The 19708-nt window shown below is 48.4% G+C and overlaps 2 protein-coding genes across 9 annotated transcripts in view; one reads left to right on the plus strand and one right to left on the minus strand.

Annotated features, from left to right (window-relative positions):
• Window positions 1–514: 514 nt before the first annotated feature.
• Window positions 515–18721, minus strand: LOC119978711 (ADP-ribose pyrophosphatase, mitochondrial-like). Of its 6 annotated transcripts, none has more exons than XM_038820537.1 (8): window positions 18666–18721; window positions 15520–15774; window positions 9233–9340; window positions 5648–5734; window positions 4442–4550; window positions 1469–1618; window positions 1127–1211; window positions 515–892 (listed from the first exon to the last, which is right to left on the minus strand). In XM_038820537.1, exons 2-8 carry the CDS (start codon window positions 15702–15704, stop codon window positions 747–749), a joined length of 870 nt encoding a protein of 289 aa, XP_038676465.1. In that variant the 5' UTR covers window positions 15705–15774; window positions 18666–18721; the 3' UTR covers window positions 515–746. The 6 variants fall into 6 exon arrangements, with proteins under 6 accessions (XP_038676465.1, XP_038676461.1, XP_038676460.1 ...); XM_038820533.1 differs by lacking the exon at window positions 18666–18721 and adding an exon at window positions 18087–18490 and having other exon boundaries at window positions 4526–4550; XM_038820532.1 differs by lacking the exon at window positions 18666–18721 and adding an exon at window positions 18087–18490.
• Window positions 18722–18857: 136 nt separating this feature from the next.
• ints1 (integrator complex subunit 1) overlaps window positions 18858–19708 on the plus strand; it is a 129515-nt gene continuing 128664 nt past the window's right edge. The window contains exon 1 of one of the 3 annotated variants that reach the window (XM_038820962.1): window positions 18858–18965. The gene's annotated coding sequence lies outside the window, so the exon portion shown is untranslated. Of the gene's footprint in view, window positions 19413–19708 lie in introns of all 3 variants that reach the window. The other 2 variants (XM_038820960.1, XM_038820961.1) reach the window with 2 other exon arrangements.

Consider the following 19708-nt stretch of genomic DNA (forward strand, 5'->3'; position numbering starts at 1 on the left):
TTGCTGACTATGATAATGCGTAAAATGAGGCTTCCACGCAGGTACAGCTTGTACTGCAAGTGAGGATAAATCAAATTAGTTCACCCCTTGTCCTTATCCAAGCGCATTTCCCGGCAAAAAAGACAGTATAAACACTGAATCGTAAGGGAAAAGAATCTCCATTGTGTAATTTTTGTTAAAAAAATATGAAAAAAAATAAAGTGGATGCACTAAATCATTTTAACTTTGGTTCATGTTTCCCTGTCTACTTAATAAAACTATTGATAGTATCGAGGAAGTATTGTACTTCAAGTAGTGAGTCATTGCGATCAGGAATCCATTGTGTGAAAGGCTGGTGGGAGTGGACTCAGTGATTTTACAAAGGAATTGGATAAGTATCTGAAGGAGAGAATACTTGCAGGACTATGGGATGTAGTGGTACTTGGATAGCATCTTCAAACACCCAGCCATGGTGGGTTGAACGGCCTCTTTCTGCTCTGTGTGATTCACAATTAATCCTCAATTTTGGATTGTGTTGCTATCTTATGTTCTCATTGGGTTTATTGAAGTCTGTGCACATACAGGTTTGAAATTGTACAAGAGTTTGGTCAGATAAGACAATGTGAGTGCATGCTCATTGAAAAGATAATTTTGTTAACTCTCCACCTCCCAAACCCCCTCACCCCTGCCCACACCCATTTTCTTCATTCTTTGTAGACTTCACTTTGAGTCAATGTCCCTTGGACCACCTCATTCACCATTCCGTGCTACCAGTGGGCACCCCACATCTCAGTAACTCTCTTCAGGAAATGGGAGTGTGTGGCGTAGAGTTGCAGCTTCTGGTCAATGTCAGACCACTGGACATGCCCAGCATCATCGCCCGACTGAAGATCCAGCTGTCCCACACTGTCCCCTGAAAAGAGAGGCAACATATTAGTACCAGAGTTATGAATGGATTCTTCACCACTGGTTCTTATAAAAAGAAAAAAAAATTGTATATTTGCAGCATCTCCACCATCTCAGTATATCACAAAGCATCTTACAGCCAATGAAAGAGTGTTGTCCTTGTTTGAATATTGGAAATCCACCCCCCTCCATCTCACCCTTCTCACCCATTCTCATCTCAATCTCTCCTCCTCTTATGTACCTGTGTCATCATGGAAATTTGTTGCTACAGTCTCCACCCAGGCGCTGTCAGTGTTCCGAGGATCATCCACGTAGCCTGCAAACACCTGGATTATAAAGTTAGGAAACAAATCAGGTGAACATGTGTGTATTGCACTGGACTAGATTAATCCAGGTTTCCTGACAATAGTTCATATGTAACTGATATTTACCTTCTTTCCTGGCATTAAACAGGAGCCCCTATACCCCTGAATTTCCACTCCCGCTCCCACCCCACTCCTCGTCCTCTATCCCGCCCCAGCTCCAGCCCCAGAGAGTGAGGTTTGGATAAATAACATCAAAAGAATTCTCTCTGCTTGCTCACCTCTTTGGCTTTCTCGTTGCTGAAAATGCTTTGAAATAGTCTCCTTAAGCGATCCTTCTCGTGTTTGGAGGCAGTCAGAGAATCAAGCGCTTCTTCCCCAAACTCGCGTTTCAGGGTCGCTGACACGAGTTCACCATTATCCACCATTCCCTACCATGAGAGGGAGAGATAATTAAAACCGCTTGCCTTTCAATGCTGGGGGGAACTGGGCTCAGAAAGACGAGCTCCTTAAAGACAGCATCTCTCCCTGTAATCTGCTCAGGGGAAAATTAAATGGAATCCTTAAAGTGTGACCTACATATCCACACCAGTTTTAATCTACACCAAGAAGAATAGCAGGACAAGTGTTCATGGGGAGGGCAAAGTGGAGCCATCAGATTTACTCCTTCCTGCTTTATAAGTTAGAGGCTCCAGATGTGAGGGAAAAATAGATAATCCAGAGATGCTGCTCCAAGTTATATTTTACCCAGAGACATGGAGTTGGGTGAAGGCAGCAATGGGCCCTCTGCAACTGAATGACCAAATTGCTGAGACCTTGGACTCGAGTTACTTGTGATCCTGCACCTTAGCAACACCAGCCACTTGCATTTATATATCACACACAATGCAGAAAAATATCCTGAGGTGCTTAATGTTAATGTCAAGAGTAGAAGTTAGATTGGGAAGAAATTAGGTGATGTTGGGGGAACAAAGTTGGGAGTTGGTGCAGTATCAGAGTTATTTGATGTCAACTGTTTGTTTTTATTCAAAAAGATTTAGAGTATCCAATTAATTTTTTTCAATTAAGGGGCAGTTTAGCTTGGCCAATCCACCTAACCTGCACATATTTAGGTTGTGGAGGCGAAACCCACGCAGACACAGGGAGAATGTGCAAACTCCACACGGACAGTGACCTAGGGCCAGGACCGAACCCAGGACCTCGGGGCCGTGAGGCAGCACCTTGCTGCCCCATCAACTCTGTTTTTAATGCATCCCACATGACCCGAGCAGGTGTGTCAACCCACCTGCCTACAGGAATTAAACATTAACCTCCTGGACTCTGCTGTGAGAGAACACCGGGGGAAAGAAAAATCATAGTGTTTATTCTATTTAAAATATTTGACCATTTCATTATATGAAATCTAATAATATTGCATATGGAGAAAAGGTTGACGGAGTCATGAATCTTTCCATCGCGTAATGAAGAGTCTATTTACTTTTCAACTGGCTTTGGAAAGTTGGGTCGCCATGACAATAGACAAATTGAGCGGCAAATGACAGGAGTATGGAGACAAAACCTCCAGAGTTGGCAACCTGAGAGTGTTCATAGTTGATGCTGGAGAAGGCTGTCAAAATAATGCAGAAGTTTGTCTGTGCTCCACGTAGGAGCTCTTAATGCTAAAAAAGGAATGATCCAGGAAAGGGGAGGTGGTGGTGTAGTGGTAATGTCAGTAAACTAGTATCCAGAGGCCTTAACTACTTTTTGAAAAATTATTTGTGGGATTTGTGTGTTGCTGGCTAGACCAGCATTTATTGCCCATTCCTAATCGCCCTTGATTGGAGAAGCTTGCTAGACCATTTCAGAGAGCATTTAAGAGCTGTGATGTATCAAGCCATACATTGGATGCTTCCAGTAGTTAACAAAGGGATTTATTTATGAAAGGCAGTTAAGTAACAGGCACAGAACACTACACTACAGGTCTTAATACTTCGGCTCCCTGGTCCACCCTGCCTGAGGGTTCTGCTCCCAGGGTCCAGCGCAAACTTCTCATGGGCCGGGTTTCACACGCTCCTGTGAGGTTGGACCCGGGCTAGTCACGTGGTTCGTGGAGTCTGCCCCCTTAAAGGGGCCGCACTACCACAAGAATCAACCAAATTGCTGTGGATCTGGACACCTTCCCGAGAACAGATTTCCTTCCCTAAAGGTGAACCGAATGGTTTCATGGTCACCATTAGATTTTTAATTCCAGATTTTTATTGAATTTAAACTTCACCAAATGCCGTGGTGGAATTCAAACCCAGGTCCCCAGAGCATTACCCTGGGTCTCTGGATTACTAACCCAGTCACAATACCACTCCGCCACCAGCTCGCCGATCTGGGAACAAGGGTTCAAATCAAGATGGCAGCTGGTGGAATTTAAGTTCAATTAATTAAACCTGGTATTGTCAGCAATGATAATCGTGAAACTATCAATTGCTGTAAAATCCCAGCTGGTTATGCCCTTTAGGGAAGTAAATATATAATCCATACCTGGTCTGGCCTACATGTGACTCCAGGCCCAGTGTAGTGTAGTTGACTCTTACCTGCCCTCTTAAAATGGCCTAGCTCAGTTCAAGAGTAATTAGGAAGGGAAACAAATGTTGGCCTTGCCAACAATATCTACATCCCATGAAAGAGTAAAGTAACACTTGTTTAAAAAAAACTGCAGTGTCACTCTTCAGCAGACTGCTCCCACCATTCAAAAGTTTAATGTGTTATGTATGAACTTGACTTGCTATTTGAGATCGGGCAGCCTGGGAACAAGGCAGGTGATTGAAAAAGGCTCCTGCGCACCTCCCTGACCCCATCTTCACCCCAGGATCAGGGCCAGATGTTTTGAGAAGAATCCTAATTGGAAGTACAAGGAAAATAATTCAAAAATAAAATCAATAACACAGCAGAAGCCTATTGAATCCAGACTGAAGCAGAGAGAAAGTGTGTCATCAGTATTCTCTAGCCAGCACAGTGTGTGGGGGAGGCGTGATGAAGCAGCTGGTCTTTTCCTGCCCCTGACTCTTGCATGATGATATCCCCTGATAGCTAAGCTTGGTGGGAGGCAAAGTGCAGATGGTGTCTGACATTGTGTCAGGATACTGAGGGAGGAAAATGCAGCCTGGATCCGAAAGAGATAGTGTCACGTAGAAAATTGGGGGGGGTGCAATTCAGGGAGAGGGGTGTTGAACAGTTAGCCTATGTAAAGATGTGCTCTGTTGCAACTGTCACACTTCCCTCACCCCGGGAATCGCCCATTCCCCGCAATCCTTCCGTTTTATCGCCACAAACTGCAGAATGGGTTTGCCAGATTGCTCGTGAATCACCTTCTCGCCTGCCTCTCTCTTCCACCTAAAAGAGAGAATGAAAACATCCATCAGTCAGCAACAAAATGGGACCACTGAAACTGAAGCAATCACAGGGAGGTTGGAGGTCACAGGTGAGACAGAGGCCAACTATCAGATGACAAACTTTTCCTGCACCCTGCTCAAAGTTACGAGGGCTTTTGAGACAGTAAATAAGGAGAAACTGCTTCCCTCTCGAGAGGGAAACAGATAATGAGCAGTTCAGGACAATTGGATGAAAAGGCGGCATGGTGGCACAGTGGTTAGCACTGCTGTCTCATGGTGACGAGGGCCCGGGTTCAATCCCGGCCCCGGGTCACTATCCGTGTGGAGTTTGCACATTCTCCCGTGTCTGTGTGGGTCTCACCCCCACAAACCTGGGTATGTAGATTAGCCACGCTAAATTGCACCGTAATTGGAAAACAAAAGAATTGGGTACTTTAAATTTTAAAAGCGACAACAGGACGAGGCAAATTTATAGCTCGGACAGAAAACTTTTGACTGCTCTTTCTCTGACTGCTTCCTCAGTAGCTCTGTAGATCAGACAGCGTCCTCTCATCACTGCACTCTGGCTTCAAAGCTACAATAGGATTAATGGTACAGCAGAGCTACCTCATCTTCTCACTCCACAAATCAGAAGGCCATGGGGTCAGATCTCATTCCTAAACCTCGAGAACAAGGTATTGAGCATTGCTGTACTGAGGGGATGCTGCATTGTCTGAAGTACCAACTTTTGGATGAGACATTAGAGCAAAGTCCCATCTACCCTCTCAGGTGGACGTAAAGTTCCCATGACACTAATTCAGAGAAGAGCAGGGAAATTCTCAGCCAACATCAGTAAACAAAAAACAGATTATCTTGTCATTGCTTTTTGTGGGTCTTGGTGTGTGAAATTGGCTTCTGCATTTTCTACATTACAATAGTGACTATATTTCATTGGCTGCAAAATGCTAAGGGACATCCTAAGGTTGGAATTATATCAATGTAAGTTCCTTTTTTTTCACTATGTGAACTCAATGTAAAGTTCAGCCAGGTCAGTCTAAAGTAACGGTGGTGATCCTGCACTGACGACAGGTTGGCCCTCGCAGTCTGCTTGTTACGTACCTCGTGACAATAGGATCAGCAGCATGGTTTGGTCCCCACTTTCCCAGCAGTCCTCGAGACGTGATTCCCGTTCTTCCCATTGGATTACTATGGATAACATCAGAAGCATGAGCCATTGAAAGTGGTTATGTTCGTCTGATGTTCTGATGAAAGATCACAGACCTGAAACATTAACTCTGCTTTTCATTTCTCAGATGCTGCCAGTCTCGAGTAGTTCCAATATTTTCCGTTTTTATTCCAAATGCAAGATCTTTACCTAAAGAATGCTGACCTGTTATCCAGCAGACCATTATCACTTTGAAAAAAATAATTATTTTCAGTATCTTCTAAATGTACTTTTTTCTCATTTTAAATTATGCCCTGTGGCCCTATTCTCTGGCATGCTTTGAAGTAATGTTCAACAACTACATAATTTAATATTTTCTAAACTTCAAGGAGATCTCTATAGCCTGTTTTTCTCACTCATCCCATTTAGATGTGAGATTTTATTTTTGTTGCTTTTCTCTGCACTGTCATCCCTGAAGACATGTCATTTTCCAGCCGTATTGGCCACGCAATGCTGAGTGAAATCTGATCAATGTTTCAGCTTAACCTTTGGAGGCTGTTACTCAGCACACTGGCTTGAGTCCAAAAGCATATCTGCTTTGTAAATTGTGCTGCTACTTGTCTAGGCCCCATTAACAGTGATGAGCTTACTATTACTCCTAAGTACCTCTCACAGTCTCTCTGTGCTAATTCTGCAGCGCGCACTTCAGATTTATTTCTATTTTTCTCGGCTTCAAGTTTAATTTTCCATTTCTCTGCTCATTTGGTGTCCTGATGTAAATCCTCCGCAAACTATTAATTCCATCTCCTAGCTCAACGGAACCGGCCTGTTGAGTGTATTTTCAGGAGCTTACAGCGGCTTTAGATGCCAACATCATTTATCAATCTGCTACCTTTTAGCAACACCCACATCCCTCTTGAAGGTGCTCGCTCATATAATTAGCTGTGGCTCAGTGGGTAGCACTGACGTAGCAGCTCACGGGTTCAAGACTCCAGAGACATGGGGCGGGAGTCTCCAGTTCGCCAGCTGCATTTTCCTGCGTCCCCGCCGACAGCGGGATTCTCCATTACCCGGGCCAATGGGGTTTCCCATTGTAGGCCACCCCACCCAGGGCCAATGGGGTTTCCCATTGTAGGCCACCCCACCCAGGGCCAATGGGGTTTCCCATTGTGGGCCACCCCACCCAGGGCCAATGGGGTTTCCCATTGTGGGCCACCCCACCCAGGGCCAATGGGGTTTCCCATTGTGGGCCACCCTACCCAGGGCCAATGGGGTTTCCCATTGTGGGCCACCCCACCCAGGGCCAATGGGGTTTCCCATTGTGGGCCACCCCACCCAGGGCCAATGGGGTTTCCCATTGTGGGCCACCCCACCCCGGGCCATTGGGGTTTCCCATTGTGGGCCACCCCACCCAGGGCCAATGGAGTTTCCCCTTGTGGGCCACCCCACGTCATCGGGAAATGTGCGGATGTGGGTGAGTTGCCAGCGGAATGGAGGATCCTGCCGACGGAGAATTCCGCAGATGAGCACACAGTCTAGGCTGACACTCCGGTGCAGTTATGAGGGAGTGCTGCATTATTGGAGGTGCTGTCTTTCAGATTAAATGTTAAATCTAAGCCCCATCTGCCTTCTCAGTTGGATGTAAAATAATCCATGGTATTATTTTTCTGGCCAACATTCATCCATCAAGCAACAGGATTGAAAAACCAGATTAAGTGCCTCGAGATGTCCTGAGGTAATGGAAGCTGCTATATAAATGCAAGTTTTTCTTTCTCACTGCCGGGATACAGTCCACTCTTCTGGTACCTCATTCTTTATTATTTTTTTCCAATTAAGGGGCAATTTAGCGTGGCCAATCCACCTAACCTACATGGTAAGACCCATGTAGACAACGGAGAATGGGCAAACTCCTCAATACCAGGGCCCTGCAAGGCTGTGTACGTAGCCCCCTACTATACTCCCTATACACACACGACTATGGGGAAAAATCTGGCTCCAACTCCATCTTCACGTTTGTTGGTGACACGACTGTAGTGAGTCAGATCTCGAACAACGATGATGAGTCAGAGTACAGGAGGGAGACGGAGATCCTAGTGGAGTGGTGTAACAACAACAATCTCTCCCTCAAGTCAGCAAAGCTAAAGAGCTGGTCATTGACTTCAGGAAGCAAAGTACTGTACACACTCCTGTCAGCATCAACGGGGCCGAGGTGGAGATTGTTGACAGCTTCAAATTCCTCGGTATGCACATCATCAACAATCTGTCCTGGACCACCCACATCGGCGCTACGACCAAGAAAGCACAACAGCACCTATACTTTCTCAGGAAACTAAGGCAATCCGGCATGTCCACATTGACTCTTACCAATTTTTATAGATGCACAATAGAAAGCATCCTATCAGGCTGCATCACAGACTGTTATGGCAACTGCTTGGCCCAAGACCATAAGAAACTACAGAATCGTGAACACAGCGCAGTCCGTCACGCGAACCTGCCTCCCACCCATTCTGTCTACACCTCTCTCTGCCTTGGGAAAGCGGGAAGCATAATTAAAGACCCCTCCCACCCGGCTTACTCACCCTTCCAACTTCTTCCATCAGGCAAGAGATACAAAAGTCTGAGTACACGCACTAACAGATTCAAAAACAGCTTCTTCCCCGCTGTTACCAGACTCCTAAACGACCCTCTTATGGACTGAACTGATCTCTCCACGCATCTTCTTTACTGAGTAGTACTGCACTCCTGTATGCTTCACCCGATGCCTGCGTCTATGTATTTATGTTGTGTATTTATGTATTGAATGATCTGTCTAGACTACGCAGAACAATACTTTTCACTGTACCTCGGTACATGTGACAATAAACAAATCCAGTCCAATCCAATGGACAGTGACTCAAGGCCGGGATCGATCCCTGGTCCTCGGCACCATGAGGCAGCAGTGCTAACTAGTGCGCCATCGTGATGCCCTTTAGTATCTCATTCTAATGACAGTTCTTCATGTTCAGCATTGACATTGAGTAACAGAAAGCCACAGCTCAGTGCAATCTGCTTTTCATCCAACAGCCACTGACTCATGCTTCCAATGGAAGTCATTTTATAGCAATCACTACTGGGAGCTGGGCAGATTTCCCCCCTCCCCCCCTTCATCTCAGGGGAACTGAGGCCAAATTGTACTGTTCCCTAATGCTATTCAAGTGGAGATGTGCAAACTCAGCACAGCATGGAGATTGAACCATTGGTATTTCTGTATGGGGGTGTGCCAAAATTACACACTAGTTGGCACCTCAGCCCGCGGAGCAGTCACTCTTCTTTAAATACAACAATAACTTGCATTTATGTAGCACCTTTAACATGGTAAAATGCCTTAACGCACTTCACAGGAATGTTACCAAACAAATTTTAATTTGGGAAGGAAATTCCAGAGCTCAGGGCTCAGGCAGCTGAAAGCCAACAATGGAGCAAATACATTTGAGACTTTCTCTCACTATTTCGAACAGATCACCACAAAATTGAAATGAATGAGTGAGATCAGTACTCACCGAGGCAACTTATCCTCATCTAGCTCATAACAACCCACAAAACTGGTCCGGTCTATTCTGCCATCCAGTGTATTGAATCGTGGACCATCTTCAGATTGTCCTTCTTCCCTGTGCCACAAGTGTTATGTTAAAGAAGAAACAAATGACTGACAGAAAATGAATACTTTTTAAAAACTGAGCAATTAACTAAAAGCAGATGGATGGAATGAAACTCAAAAGGAACAAAGTTGCACCCAGGGTGAGACACCCTGTCAGGGAGAGATATGGAGGAAGACAGATATAAAGGGAGAGATACACAAGGAAGCAGACACACAGTGAAGGATACTCACAGGGAGGACCACTCACAGCCAGAGAGACCGACACAAAGGGAGGGACAGACACAGCCAGAGGGAGAGACAGGCACAGCCAGAGGGAGGGACAGGCACACAGAGAGGGACAGGCACACAGAGAGGGTCAGGCACACAGAGAGGGACAGGCACACACATAGAACATAGAACAGTACAGCACAGAACAGGCCCTTCGGCCCTCGATGTTGTGCCGAGCAATGATCACCCTACTCAAGTCAATGTATCCACCCTATACCAGTAACCCAACAACCCCACCCCCATTAACCTTATATTTTTTAGGACACTAAGGGCAATTTAGCATAGCCAATCCACCTAACCCGCACATCTTTGGACTGCGGGAGGAAACCGGAGCACCCGGAGGAAACCCACGCACACACAGGGAGGATGTGCAGACTCCGCACAGACAGTGACCCAGCTGGGAATCGAACCTGGGACCCTGGAGCTGTGAAGCATTTATGCTAACCACCATGCTACCGTGCTGCCCCTTACAGGGAGGGACAGACACACAGGGAGGAACACTCACTGCTAGAGAGACCGACACAGCGGGAGGTACAGACACAGCGGGAGGTACAGACAGACACAGCGGGAGGGACAGACACAGCGGGAGGGACAGACACAGCGGGAGGGACAGACACAGCGGGAGGGACAGACAGACACAGCGGGAGGGACAGACAGACACAGCGGGAGGGACAGACAGACACTGCGGGAGGGACAGACAGACACTGCGGGAGGGACAGACACTGCGGGAGGGACAGACACTGCGGGAGGGACAGACACAGCGGGAGGGAAGACACAGCGGGAGGGACAGACACAGCGGGAGGGACAGACACAGCGGGAGGGACAGACACAGCGGGAGGGACAGACACAGCAGGAGGGAGAGACACAGCGGGAGGGAGAGACAGACACAGCGGGAGGGACAGACACAGCGGGAGGGACAGACACAGCGGGAGGGACAGACACAGCGGGAGGGACAGACACAGCGGGAGGAACAGACAGAGAGGCAGGGACAGACAGACACAGCGGGAGGGACAGACACAGCGGGAGGGACAGACAGAAAGGCAGGGACAGACAGACACAGCGGGAGGGACAGACACAGCGGGAGGGACAGACACAGCGGGAGGGACAGACACAGCGGGAGGGACAGACAGACACAGCGGGAGGGACAGACAGAGAGGGAGAGACAGACAGACACAGCGGGAGGGACAGACACAGCGGGAGGGACAGACAGAGAGGCAGGGACAGACAGACACAGCGGGAGGGACAGACACAGCGGGAGGGACAGACACAGCGGGAGGGACAGACACAGTGGGAGGGACAGACACAGCGGGAGGGACAGACAGAGAGGGAGAGACAGACAGACACAGCGGGAGGGACAGACAGAGAGGGAGAGACAGACAGACACAGCGGGAGGGACAGACAGCGGGAGGGACAGACACAGCGGGAGGGACAGACAGAGAGGGAGAGACAGACAGACACAGCGGGAGGGACAGACAGAGAGGGAGAGACAGACAGACACAGCGGGAGGGACAGACACAGAGGGAGGGACAGACAGACACAGCGGGAGGGACAGACACAGAGGCAGGGACAGACAGACACAGCGGGAGGGACAGATGCAGCGGGAGGGACACTAACAGCCAGAGAGACAGACACAGAGGGAGGGACAGGCACAGCTAGAGAGACAGACAGAGAGGGAGAGACACTAACAGCCAGAGACAGAATCTTCTGATTTTTTTTCAAAGCGCTGTCCCGGTGAGAAAACCGGAGAGAATCCCCCCAGCGCCATCTGCAGGAAAAGGTGCCATATATTCAGCCTCTTTACAAATTTTCTTTTTCACGAGTTCATGCCGTGCACATTGCGGCGGGCTGCCTCTGATTTGCTGTTCCACCACGGATTAATAGTTGTAATCAGTGGGGCTCACTATTTAAACATCTCCCGATCACTGACCAGTCTAATCGGGGTGACGGCTGCCAGAAAGACTGCTCCACACATTAACGAAGAAACCCTCAGCAAGCTTCTGGATGGGATCCAGCAGAGGTGAGAGACCCTCCGCCCTTGATCGGGCAGACATCCTGCCAGCAAAGTCATAAATCTGCCCGGGAGGCTGTGGCTATGACTGTCAGCACCAGTTCACTCCATAAGTGAATGGGGCTGCAGTATGGTAAGATGAATGACATTCCTGCAGCCAGCGTAAGTCTACCTCCTCATGTCTCCCGCAACACCCCCTAACAAACCCCTCACATCTCCTCGAAGATCTCACTCCCATCCACCTCGCGGGGCCTCAAAACTTGACATGCCGACCGCACCTCCCTAGTACCTCTTCTGCTCTTCACATCCTCGCTGCCACTCAACCCCCACAAATGTCACACAACACTCCATCTGACCGCAACATTACCATCTGACCTGGTTCAACACCCGCCCACAGTCTCCCCATCTGTCTCATCGCAGGACAAATTTGAGCATAACAGGCACAGCCAGCCAGGCCCAAACCCCATTCGGCAAATGAGTCCTTGAGCTTGCTGGGAAGGAGCAGGACTGCACCTATGCACAGGGCGAGGTGGGGGCCAAAGACGCAAGTGAGAATCCTCAACACATCCAGCCATGGCACAAGCCTCACACAAGTGATCTTTCTCCTATCAGTATTCCCCAGTTTCGCACCAATGCTTCTCTCTTCCATTGCAGGTCAATGCCTGGACCATCCTTGAGGCCCCTCGATATCATAGAACTGAGCAACTCGAAGGCAGAAATCTCAAGAGATCAGCAATGAAGAGACCTCACATCTGTCACCTGCATCCTCCACCAGAGCAGATACTTGCACCTCGGTGGGAATAGGGAGGAGGCAGGCTTCTGGGTCACTGACTGGTGAGCAACTCACACCTGCTGATCCACAGAAGGCAGAGGCGGGAATGTCCCAGGGTTTTGACACTCTGAAGGATGCCAGAGCCTGGGACTTTGCTGAGTCCCAGGCCGATGACCTGACCCTGGGTAAAGTTGTTCCAGAGCTAGTCAAGCTACAAAGGCAGAATCATGAGCATCAGGAAGGGATGACGGCATCCCTCCTCAGACTTCAATGCTGACTGGAGGAGTCCCATCGCCTTCAGTCCAAGGAGACGGTGTCGTCACTCTGATGCAACAAGGCCAGCACTGCAATGGTGGCATCCACAGTGTAAACCTTGGCGCAGCACGTGGACTCCATGGTGAGGGACGTTCACTCCATGGTCAGGTCATGACCTCCATGGTTGAAGATATGAGTTCCATGGTGCAAGGCTTCAACTGCATGGCGTAGGTATCAGTGGGAATTCACACATGTCAGAGGACAGCAGGACATCTTGACCTTACTCCAGTTGCTCCTCCATCCCATGGAGGAGCCCAGAGGCCCACGGGCACCCAAAGGGAAGAGGATTGACTGGGGCACAGATCAGTGCATTCCACTCAGGTGACCTTGGGGATACCCATCTACCAACCTCCTCCCTTTGAGCGACACACTTCCAGCCCCAGATACTGAGAACGATGGCACTGGAATACCTGCGCAGCCTGAAAGCAGGCCCAGACCCTTAAGGTCCAGGCTCCCCAGGGGACCTTTGCCACGGTCACAGGGTGTGGAAGCCGGCAGGCCACCTCAACCTCAGCTGTGGATCCTGGGTATACACCTAGACACAGTGGGAGGGTGAGGAAGAGTATGAACTTAGTGGGCACAGGTGAACATAGACAATAGTAGAGATAGGTCACCATTGTAATAACTAGCTTGTATTAATATCCAAGTTGGTCACTCGAGGAATGGACTCACATGACTTACATGTCATTGGCTACTTTGTGAGCTTTTGTGGCACAAGTCCCAAACCTTGCAGTGAAGACCTATTCAATAAGCCTCTATTAACCTTGCATCAAATCAAATCTGATATTTTATTACTGGGCTGCTAACGCGGAGAAGGTGTTGGGATGATGTGGGGACCCGGGGTCCATCTGGATGAAGATGGACTCTGGGTCATGCAGAGGGTCCAGTTTGGGAGCACTGGTGATGGCTTCTCTTCCAATTGCTCCCTCACAGTACTCGTCAAACCCGGTTGTTGTCTCCACTTTAAAAATATGGAGGCAACTCCGTCAACATTTCAAGCTGGGGTCAGTGTCAAGGCTGGCCCCTATTTGTGTTAACCACTTGTTCGAGCCAACACAATTGGATGCTATGTTTAGGGTGTGGAAGTGGAAGGGGCTGGAGATAGTGTGTGTGATCTATTCCTGGAGGGGCGGTTTGCCAGTCTGGAGGAATTGAAAGAGAAATTTGGGTTCACAGAATCGGACTGGTTGAGGTACTTCCAGGTACAAAATTTTGTCAGACGAATGTTTCCGGCATTCCCAGAGGAGCCGCCATCCACCTTGCTGGAGGTGATCCTTTCCTGCTCAGGTTTGGAAGTGGGTAGTAAATCTGGCATATTTGGCCGGATTCTGCGGGAGGATTCCATCTTGGTGGAGGGGGTGAACGCCAAATGGGAAAGGCCCAAATTAGAGGAAGAGGTGTGGAGCAAGGCTCTTCGTAGGGCGAACACCATGCCTTCGTGAGCAAGGCTGAGCCTGATCCAGCTCAAGGTAGTGTTTAGGGTGCACCTTACCAAAGCAAGAATGAGTTGTTTCTTTGCGGGGATTGAAGATAGGTCCGTGCGCTGTTCGAGGGGACCTGCTAATCACACGCACATGTTCTGGTCCTGTCCCAAGCTTTTGGGTTTTTTGGACTCCTTTTTCAGCACCATGTTAGCGATCCTGAACATTGCGCGGGAGCCCAGTTCTTTACCAGCTATATTTGGGGTCTTAGATGTGCCAGAGCAGATGTCCTTGCCTTCGCCTTGTTGGTTGCTCAGAGGAGAGTCATATTGAACTGGAGGTTTGTGTCGCCACCTACTGCCTCGGTGTGGTTAGGGACTTAATGGAGTTTTGCACCTGGAGAAAGTCAAATACACCGTGAGGGGGTCAACTGAAGGGTTCTACTGGACATGACGACCATTTATACGATATTTCAAGGAATTGGTCACTGTTAGCTGCTAGAGGGGGGTGGAGGGGAGGGAGTGAGCACATGAGGAGGGGATGTTCTTTCTGAGAGGGGGGTTGGGTAGATTAGTTTATTGTTATTTTTAAGTTTACGGTTACTGTTGTTGTCTGTTTTCTGTATAAAAGGTTAATTAAAAAAATATATTTTTTAAATCTTGCATCAAATTCATGTATTACAGCAATCTATTTCTTTTGCACCGTTAGTCTAAAGGTACAACAGTGAGAATGGCAGCACAATGTCTCTCCCACCTCCTACATTGATGAGAAAGTAATGTGTGCATTCCCCATGCCCCACAGCAATGTCTGGCTTCTCATCTCTCCCAGCAGTCTCTAGTTATGAGGATACCATCGGCTGAAAATATCGGCAGACAGGCACAGAGGGAGGGACACTCGCCGGGAGGCAGACAGGCACAGAGTTAGTTGCGCTCGCGAGGAGGCAAACACAGAGGGAGGGTCACTCGTGAGGAGGCAGACACAGAGGGAGGGACACTCACGAGGAGCCAGACACAGAGGGAGGGTCACTCACGAAGACGCAGACACATAGGGAGGGACACTTGCGAGGAGGAAGGGACACTCGCGAGGAGCCAGACACAGAGGAAGGGACACTCGCGAGGAGCCAGACACAGAGGAAGGGACACTCGCGAGGAGCCAGACACAGAGGAAGGGACACTCGCGAGGAGCCAGACACAGAGGAAGGGACACTCACGAGGAGGCAGACACATAGGAAGGGACACTCACGGGGAGGTAGACACAGAGGGAGGGCACTCGCGAGGAGGCAGGCAGACATAGAGTGGCTGACTAGCAAGGAGGCAGACAGACAGAGGGAGGTGCACCCTCAAGGAGGCAGACTCAGAGCGAGGGACACTGAGGAAGTTTACCCTAACTCTTTATCACCATGTTACCTGAAGTCAGGATCTGCCCATTCAGGCCCAGCCCTGACGATATCAGCAGTGTAGTCCAGTGGTTCATATTCTGCCCATGGGATGCTCCAGCTGACATAGTTGTCAGGGACAGGGTAACGCTCGACCTGTGACTCCGGGTAGGGTGAGCTTCGTGCTTTGACGTGAATCATCAGTGGGGTTCCCATACCGTGATGTAAGGCAGGGCACACTTTGTAAGGTACAGGCTTGTACCAACTAGACAGGGTGAGGCTGACACTGTAATGGAAAAACTTTGCATTAGAAACTTGTTTTCTGATAATCTAACCCCTAAGAACGAAACTCTCTCAATGCTTAAACGGCTTCTGCACTGCAATAGTGACAATTCTTCAAAAAGTGTCCCATGTCTGTGACTTGTTTTAGAATAAGGCACTACATTAAAAACTCTGGCATATTCTGTGCAGTCCAATTTTTCAGATTTTCCTGATTTTACCTGGATCTTAAGTGTTACTCAAATCCATTTTCAAAGACGATGATGCAGTGGTTAGCACTGCTGCCTCACGGTGCCGAGGACCCAGGTCACTGTCCATGTTGATTTTGCACATTCTCACCATGTCTGCGTGGGTCCCACCCCCAGAATCCGTAATGAGGTGCAGGGTAGGTGGATTGGCCATGCTAAGTTGCACCTCAATTGGAAAAAATTAATTGGGTACGCTAAAATTTAAAAAAAAAAAATCTCAAATACATTTCCATGTGCAATCTTACTCAGTATGCGCTGCAGCTCCTTCGGACAATTTCAGAAACCTCCCCACCCACTCCTGTCCCACGCCCTGCTCACTATCCCTCCCGAGTCCCTTAGATAACATTTCCTCCCATCACTGCTCTAATCTCCAGGGTTCTGCTGCCCCACCTTGATCGTTGTGGATCAAGAAGCTGCTGCCGATCTTCGCTGAAGGCAGGGGCTGTTGGTGGTTGGAAAAAAGAGAAACCCTTGACACTTGGTGTTGCTGAACAGACTGATTTAAAGAAATCAGCCACTGGTCACAGGACAAGACAGTTGCGTTTGCAGACAGAATATAATCAATTATTTTTGCATATCTGTTGCAGACTGGTTGCCATCAAGCAGTGAACCCAATCAGCAGAAATAAAAAGCTCAGAATGAAAAAAAAATCAAGCTTCCGGCTCACTTCTTCGAGTAGCCAATTAGCACACAACAGATTTTAAAGAGACATCTTTCATTCTGGCATTTTTAATAATTTAATAACCATCCAATTTTATCCTGATGTCACTGGTGATGCTGGGCTGCAGTAACATGTCAGTCAGCAGCATTTCCAGTAACTCACTTTGTGTCGACTGTTCAGCTATTGTCGGCATCGTTGGCAGCTGTGACTCGGTGGGTAGCACTTGGAATTGAAAGATTGTGGGTTCAAGTTTCACTCCGGAGACTGGAGCACATAAATCCTGACTGACTTTCTGATGTAGTACTGAGGGAGTGCTCTCTTTTGCATAAGATATTCAACCAAGATTCCATCAGCTATCTCAGTTGGGTGTAAAGGTTTCCAAGGGACTAAATTGAGGAAAATGAGGGAAGATATTTTGATGTGCTGGCCATTTATCATCTCACAAGCAATACCTAAAAACAGATCAAGTAGCCATCACCTGATTGTTATTTGTGGGAGCTTGTGCACATAAATTTGTTGCTGCATTACAAGTGCCGACACCGTAAAAGTACTTCAGTGACTGAAAAAGTACTTTTGGGCATCATGGGATTGTGAAAGGTGCTGTAAAAATGAGCCTTTCTTCAACTGGATTCTGCACGAGTATATTTTGCAGCCGAGGCCAGAGTGAAAAAACCTGAAATGTGATCTCTCTTCTCTAATGGGTGGCACAGTAGCACAGTGGTTAGCAACATTGCTTCACAGTGCAAGGGCCCCTGGTTCGATTCCCAGCTTGGGTCATTGTCTGTGCAGAGTCTGCACGTTCTCCCGGTGTCTCCGTGGGTTTCCTCCCACAAGTCCCGAAAGACGTGCTGTTAGGTAATTTGGATGTTCTGAATTCTCCCTTAGTGAACCCGAACAGGCACAGGAGTGTGGTGACTTGGGGCTTTTCAAAATAACTTTGTTGCAGTGTTAATGTAAGCCTACTTGTGTCAATAAAGATTATTATTATTAATGCAGGAGGACATTAAGCGGATTGGAACATCACCACTACGGGCCTGGGCTATGACCACCAAATGTAGCAAAGCCTTAGATCAAACTTTGAACCTGCAGGTCTCCATTGCCCGTAAAAGAACGAGTTCACCAAATGAGCCCCTCATGGAACTAACAGAATCAAAAAAAAAATGAACAAACAAAAGTTGTATAAATCTGCAAGATGCCACCGCTTCACTGTGATGCCTAGTTCTGAAACACAGAAAACAGCACAGATGGAAGCCATTTGGCCCTTTATTGCTCCACCTCATTTCCCAGCTCTTCCGTCCATCTAAAAGAGAGCAGTGCCCTAAAGGTAAAACTGAGACATTGACCAGAAACAAATCCTGGACTTCAAGTCAGAGTGGGGTTCAGCAATGCCATCTCTCAGGGTCATTGTACCTGTGTCTGATCCAAATGCAACACACTAGGAGAGAAGTGTAGGGCATGCACGTGGCCATAATCAGATGCCAGAGATGTTGTCTATACAATGGCCTTACTCTCAGCCTCTGACGTACATTCAGTCCCATCGTACCAACAGTTCACACTTTTAGCTTTTGTCCACAGATTTACACTCATGCTGTTCACAATCACAGCCCAATACTTACTCACTGCTCACACTTAGCCCCTGTTCACACTCCCAACTTTCAAACCCTGCTCATAACCAGGCTACATAGTCCAGCCCACAGATCTCAACTCAGAGGTCACAGTCCAACTCGCAACCCTCAGTTCCCAGTCCAGGTCACAGCTGCCCAGCCCTCAGTCCTCAGCTCAGTCCTCAGCCCAGCCCAGCCCAGCCCAGTCCAGTCCAGTCCAGTCCAGTCCAGTCACGTCACGTCCCTCAGCCGAGCCCCCAGTGCAGTGCAGTCCCTCAGTCCAGTCCACCTCAGCCCAGTGCCCAGCCCCCAGCCCCCAGCCCAGCCCAGTCCTCAGTCCAGTCCACCTCAGCCCAGGTCTCAATCATTCAGCCCTCAGAATCACCCCTTCCCTTCTCATTGATTCTTCTGTCGACCTGCCCTTCAATTATCCAAATTCATCGACGTTAGAGTAGCTCCACCCACTCTCCCAGGGATGGACCAATCATATCGTGCGTCCGGTTGATTGGCAGAGGGGCGGGTCAGAGCGAGTAGCACAACTTCCGGTCCGCGGCGCACTGGCTCCGGGTGGGAATGTTTCCTGTGTGTGTGGTTTGGGGAAGGGTTTGGGCGCGGGCAAGGATCGGTCCAGCTCAGGCCGATCTGGCCCGGCAGATAGCGAGGAAGTCCGGCCAGAGGGAAGGCGGCGAGTCCATAGCTTATTCTGTAAATAGGCCGCCCTTCGTCTAATAAGCTTCAACGAGCCAGCAGCGCTTTAATTCGGCTGAAGGGACCGAGCGACATTTTAATAGCGCCTATCACATCCTCGAAACCTCGAAAAGGGCTTTCTTTAGTGTTAGGTGGGGTTATGGGGATAGGGTGGAGGTATGGGCTTGGATAGGGTGCTCTTTCCAGGAGCTGGTGCAGACTCGATGGGCCGAATGGCCTCCTGCATTGTAAAATCTATGAACAGTCAGTGAAATGCAGCCACTGTTGTAATGTAGGAAACTCAGCAACCAATCTGCGCACAGTAAGATCCCTCAACCAGCAGTTTGATACTGACCAGCTATTCATGTGGATTGCCAGAGTGCCAGGGCAAACTCCTTTATTCCTTGTATAAGTGGCTGTGGGAATCTTCATATCTACCTGAGAGGTTAGATGGAACTTTGATTTACCATCTCATTGAAAGGTGGCCTTTCTGATTGTGCAGCACACCTCTCAGTTCTGCATTGGTGTGCCCTTCTAGATTTTACACTCCAGTTATCTGGAAAGGGACTTGAACCTTTTGATTCAGAATGGCCAATGCTGCCACTGAACAATAGCTAATGATGTACAAACCTGTCATCCAGTTGGGCAGACAGTATTAGACACTTTATTGATGAAGAGGGACTTAAAAAAAATGCAATTCAAAACAAATGTTTGAAGATGCAATTATCTTCAATGTTCAGT

The sequence above is a fragment of the Scyliorhinus canicula genome, chromosome 15 (genome assembly GCF_902713615.1).
Source record: "Scyliorhinus canicula chromosome 15, sScyCan1.1, whole genome shotgun sequence".
In the NCBI taxonomy this organism is placed as follows: Eukaryota; Metazoa; Chordata; class Chondrichthyes; order Carcharhiniformes; family Scyliorhinidae; genus Scyliorhinus; species Scyliorhinus canicula.

Excerpts from the sequence above, each read along its gene's own strand:
- LOC119978711 (XM_038820532.1), bottom strand. The coding sequence starts at position 18,214 with ATGGGACTGAATGTACGTCAGAGGCTGAGAGTAAGGCCATTGTATAGA. Across the intron at positions 9,341-15,519 it reads TGGGCAGATCCTGACTTCAG|GGAAGAAGGACAATCTGAAG; the intron begins GTAACATGGTGA and ends CTTGTGGCACAG. Across the intron at positions 1,619-4,441 it reads GGGAATGGGCGATTCCCGGG|GGAATGGTGGATAATGGTGA; the intron begins GTGAGGGAAGTG and ends CTCTCATGGTAG.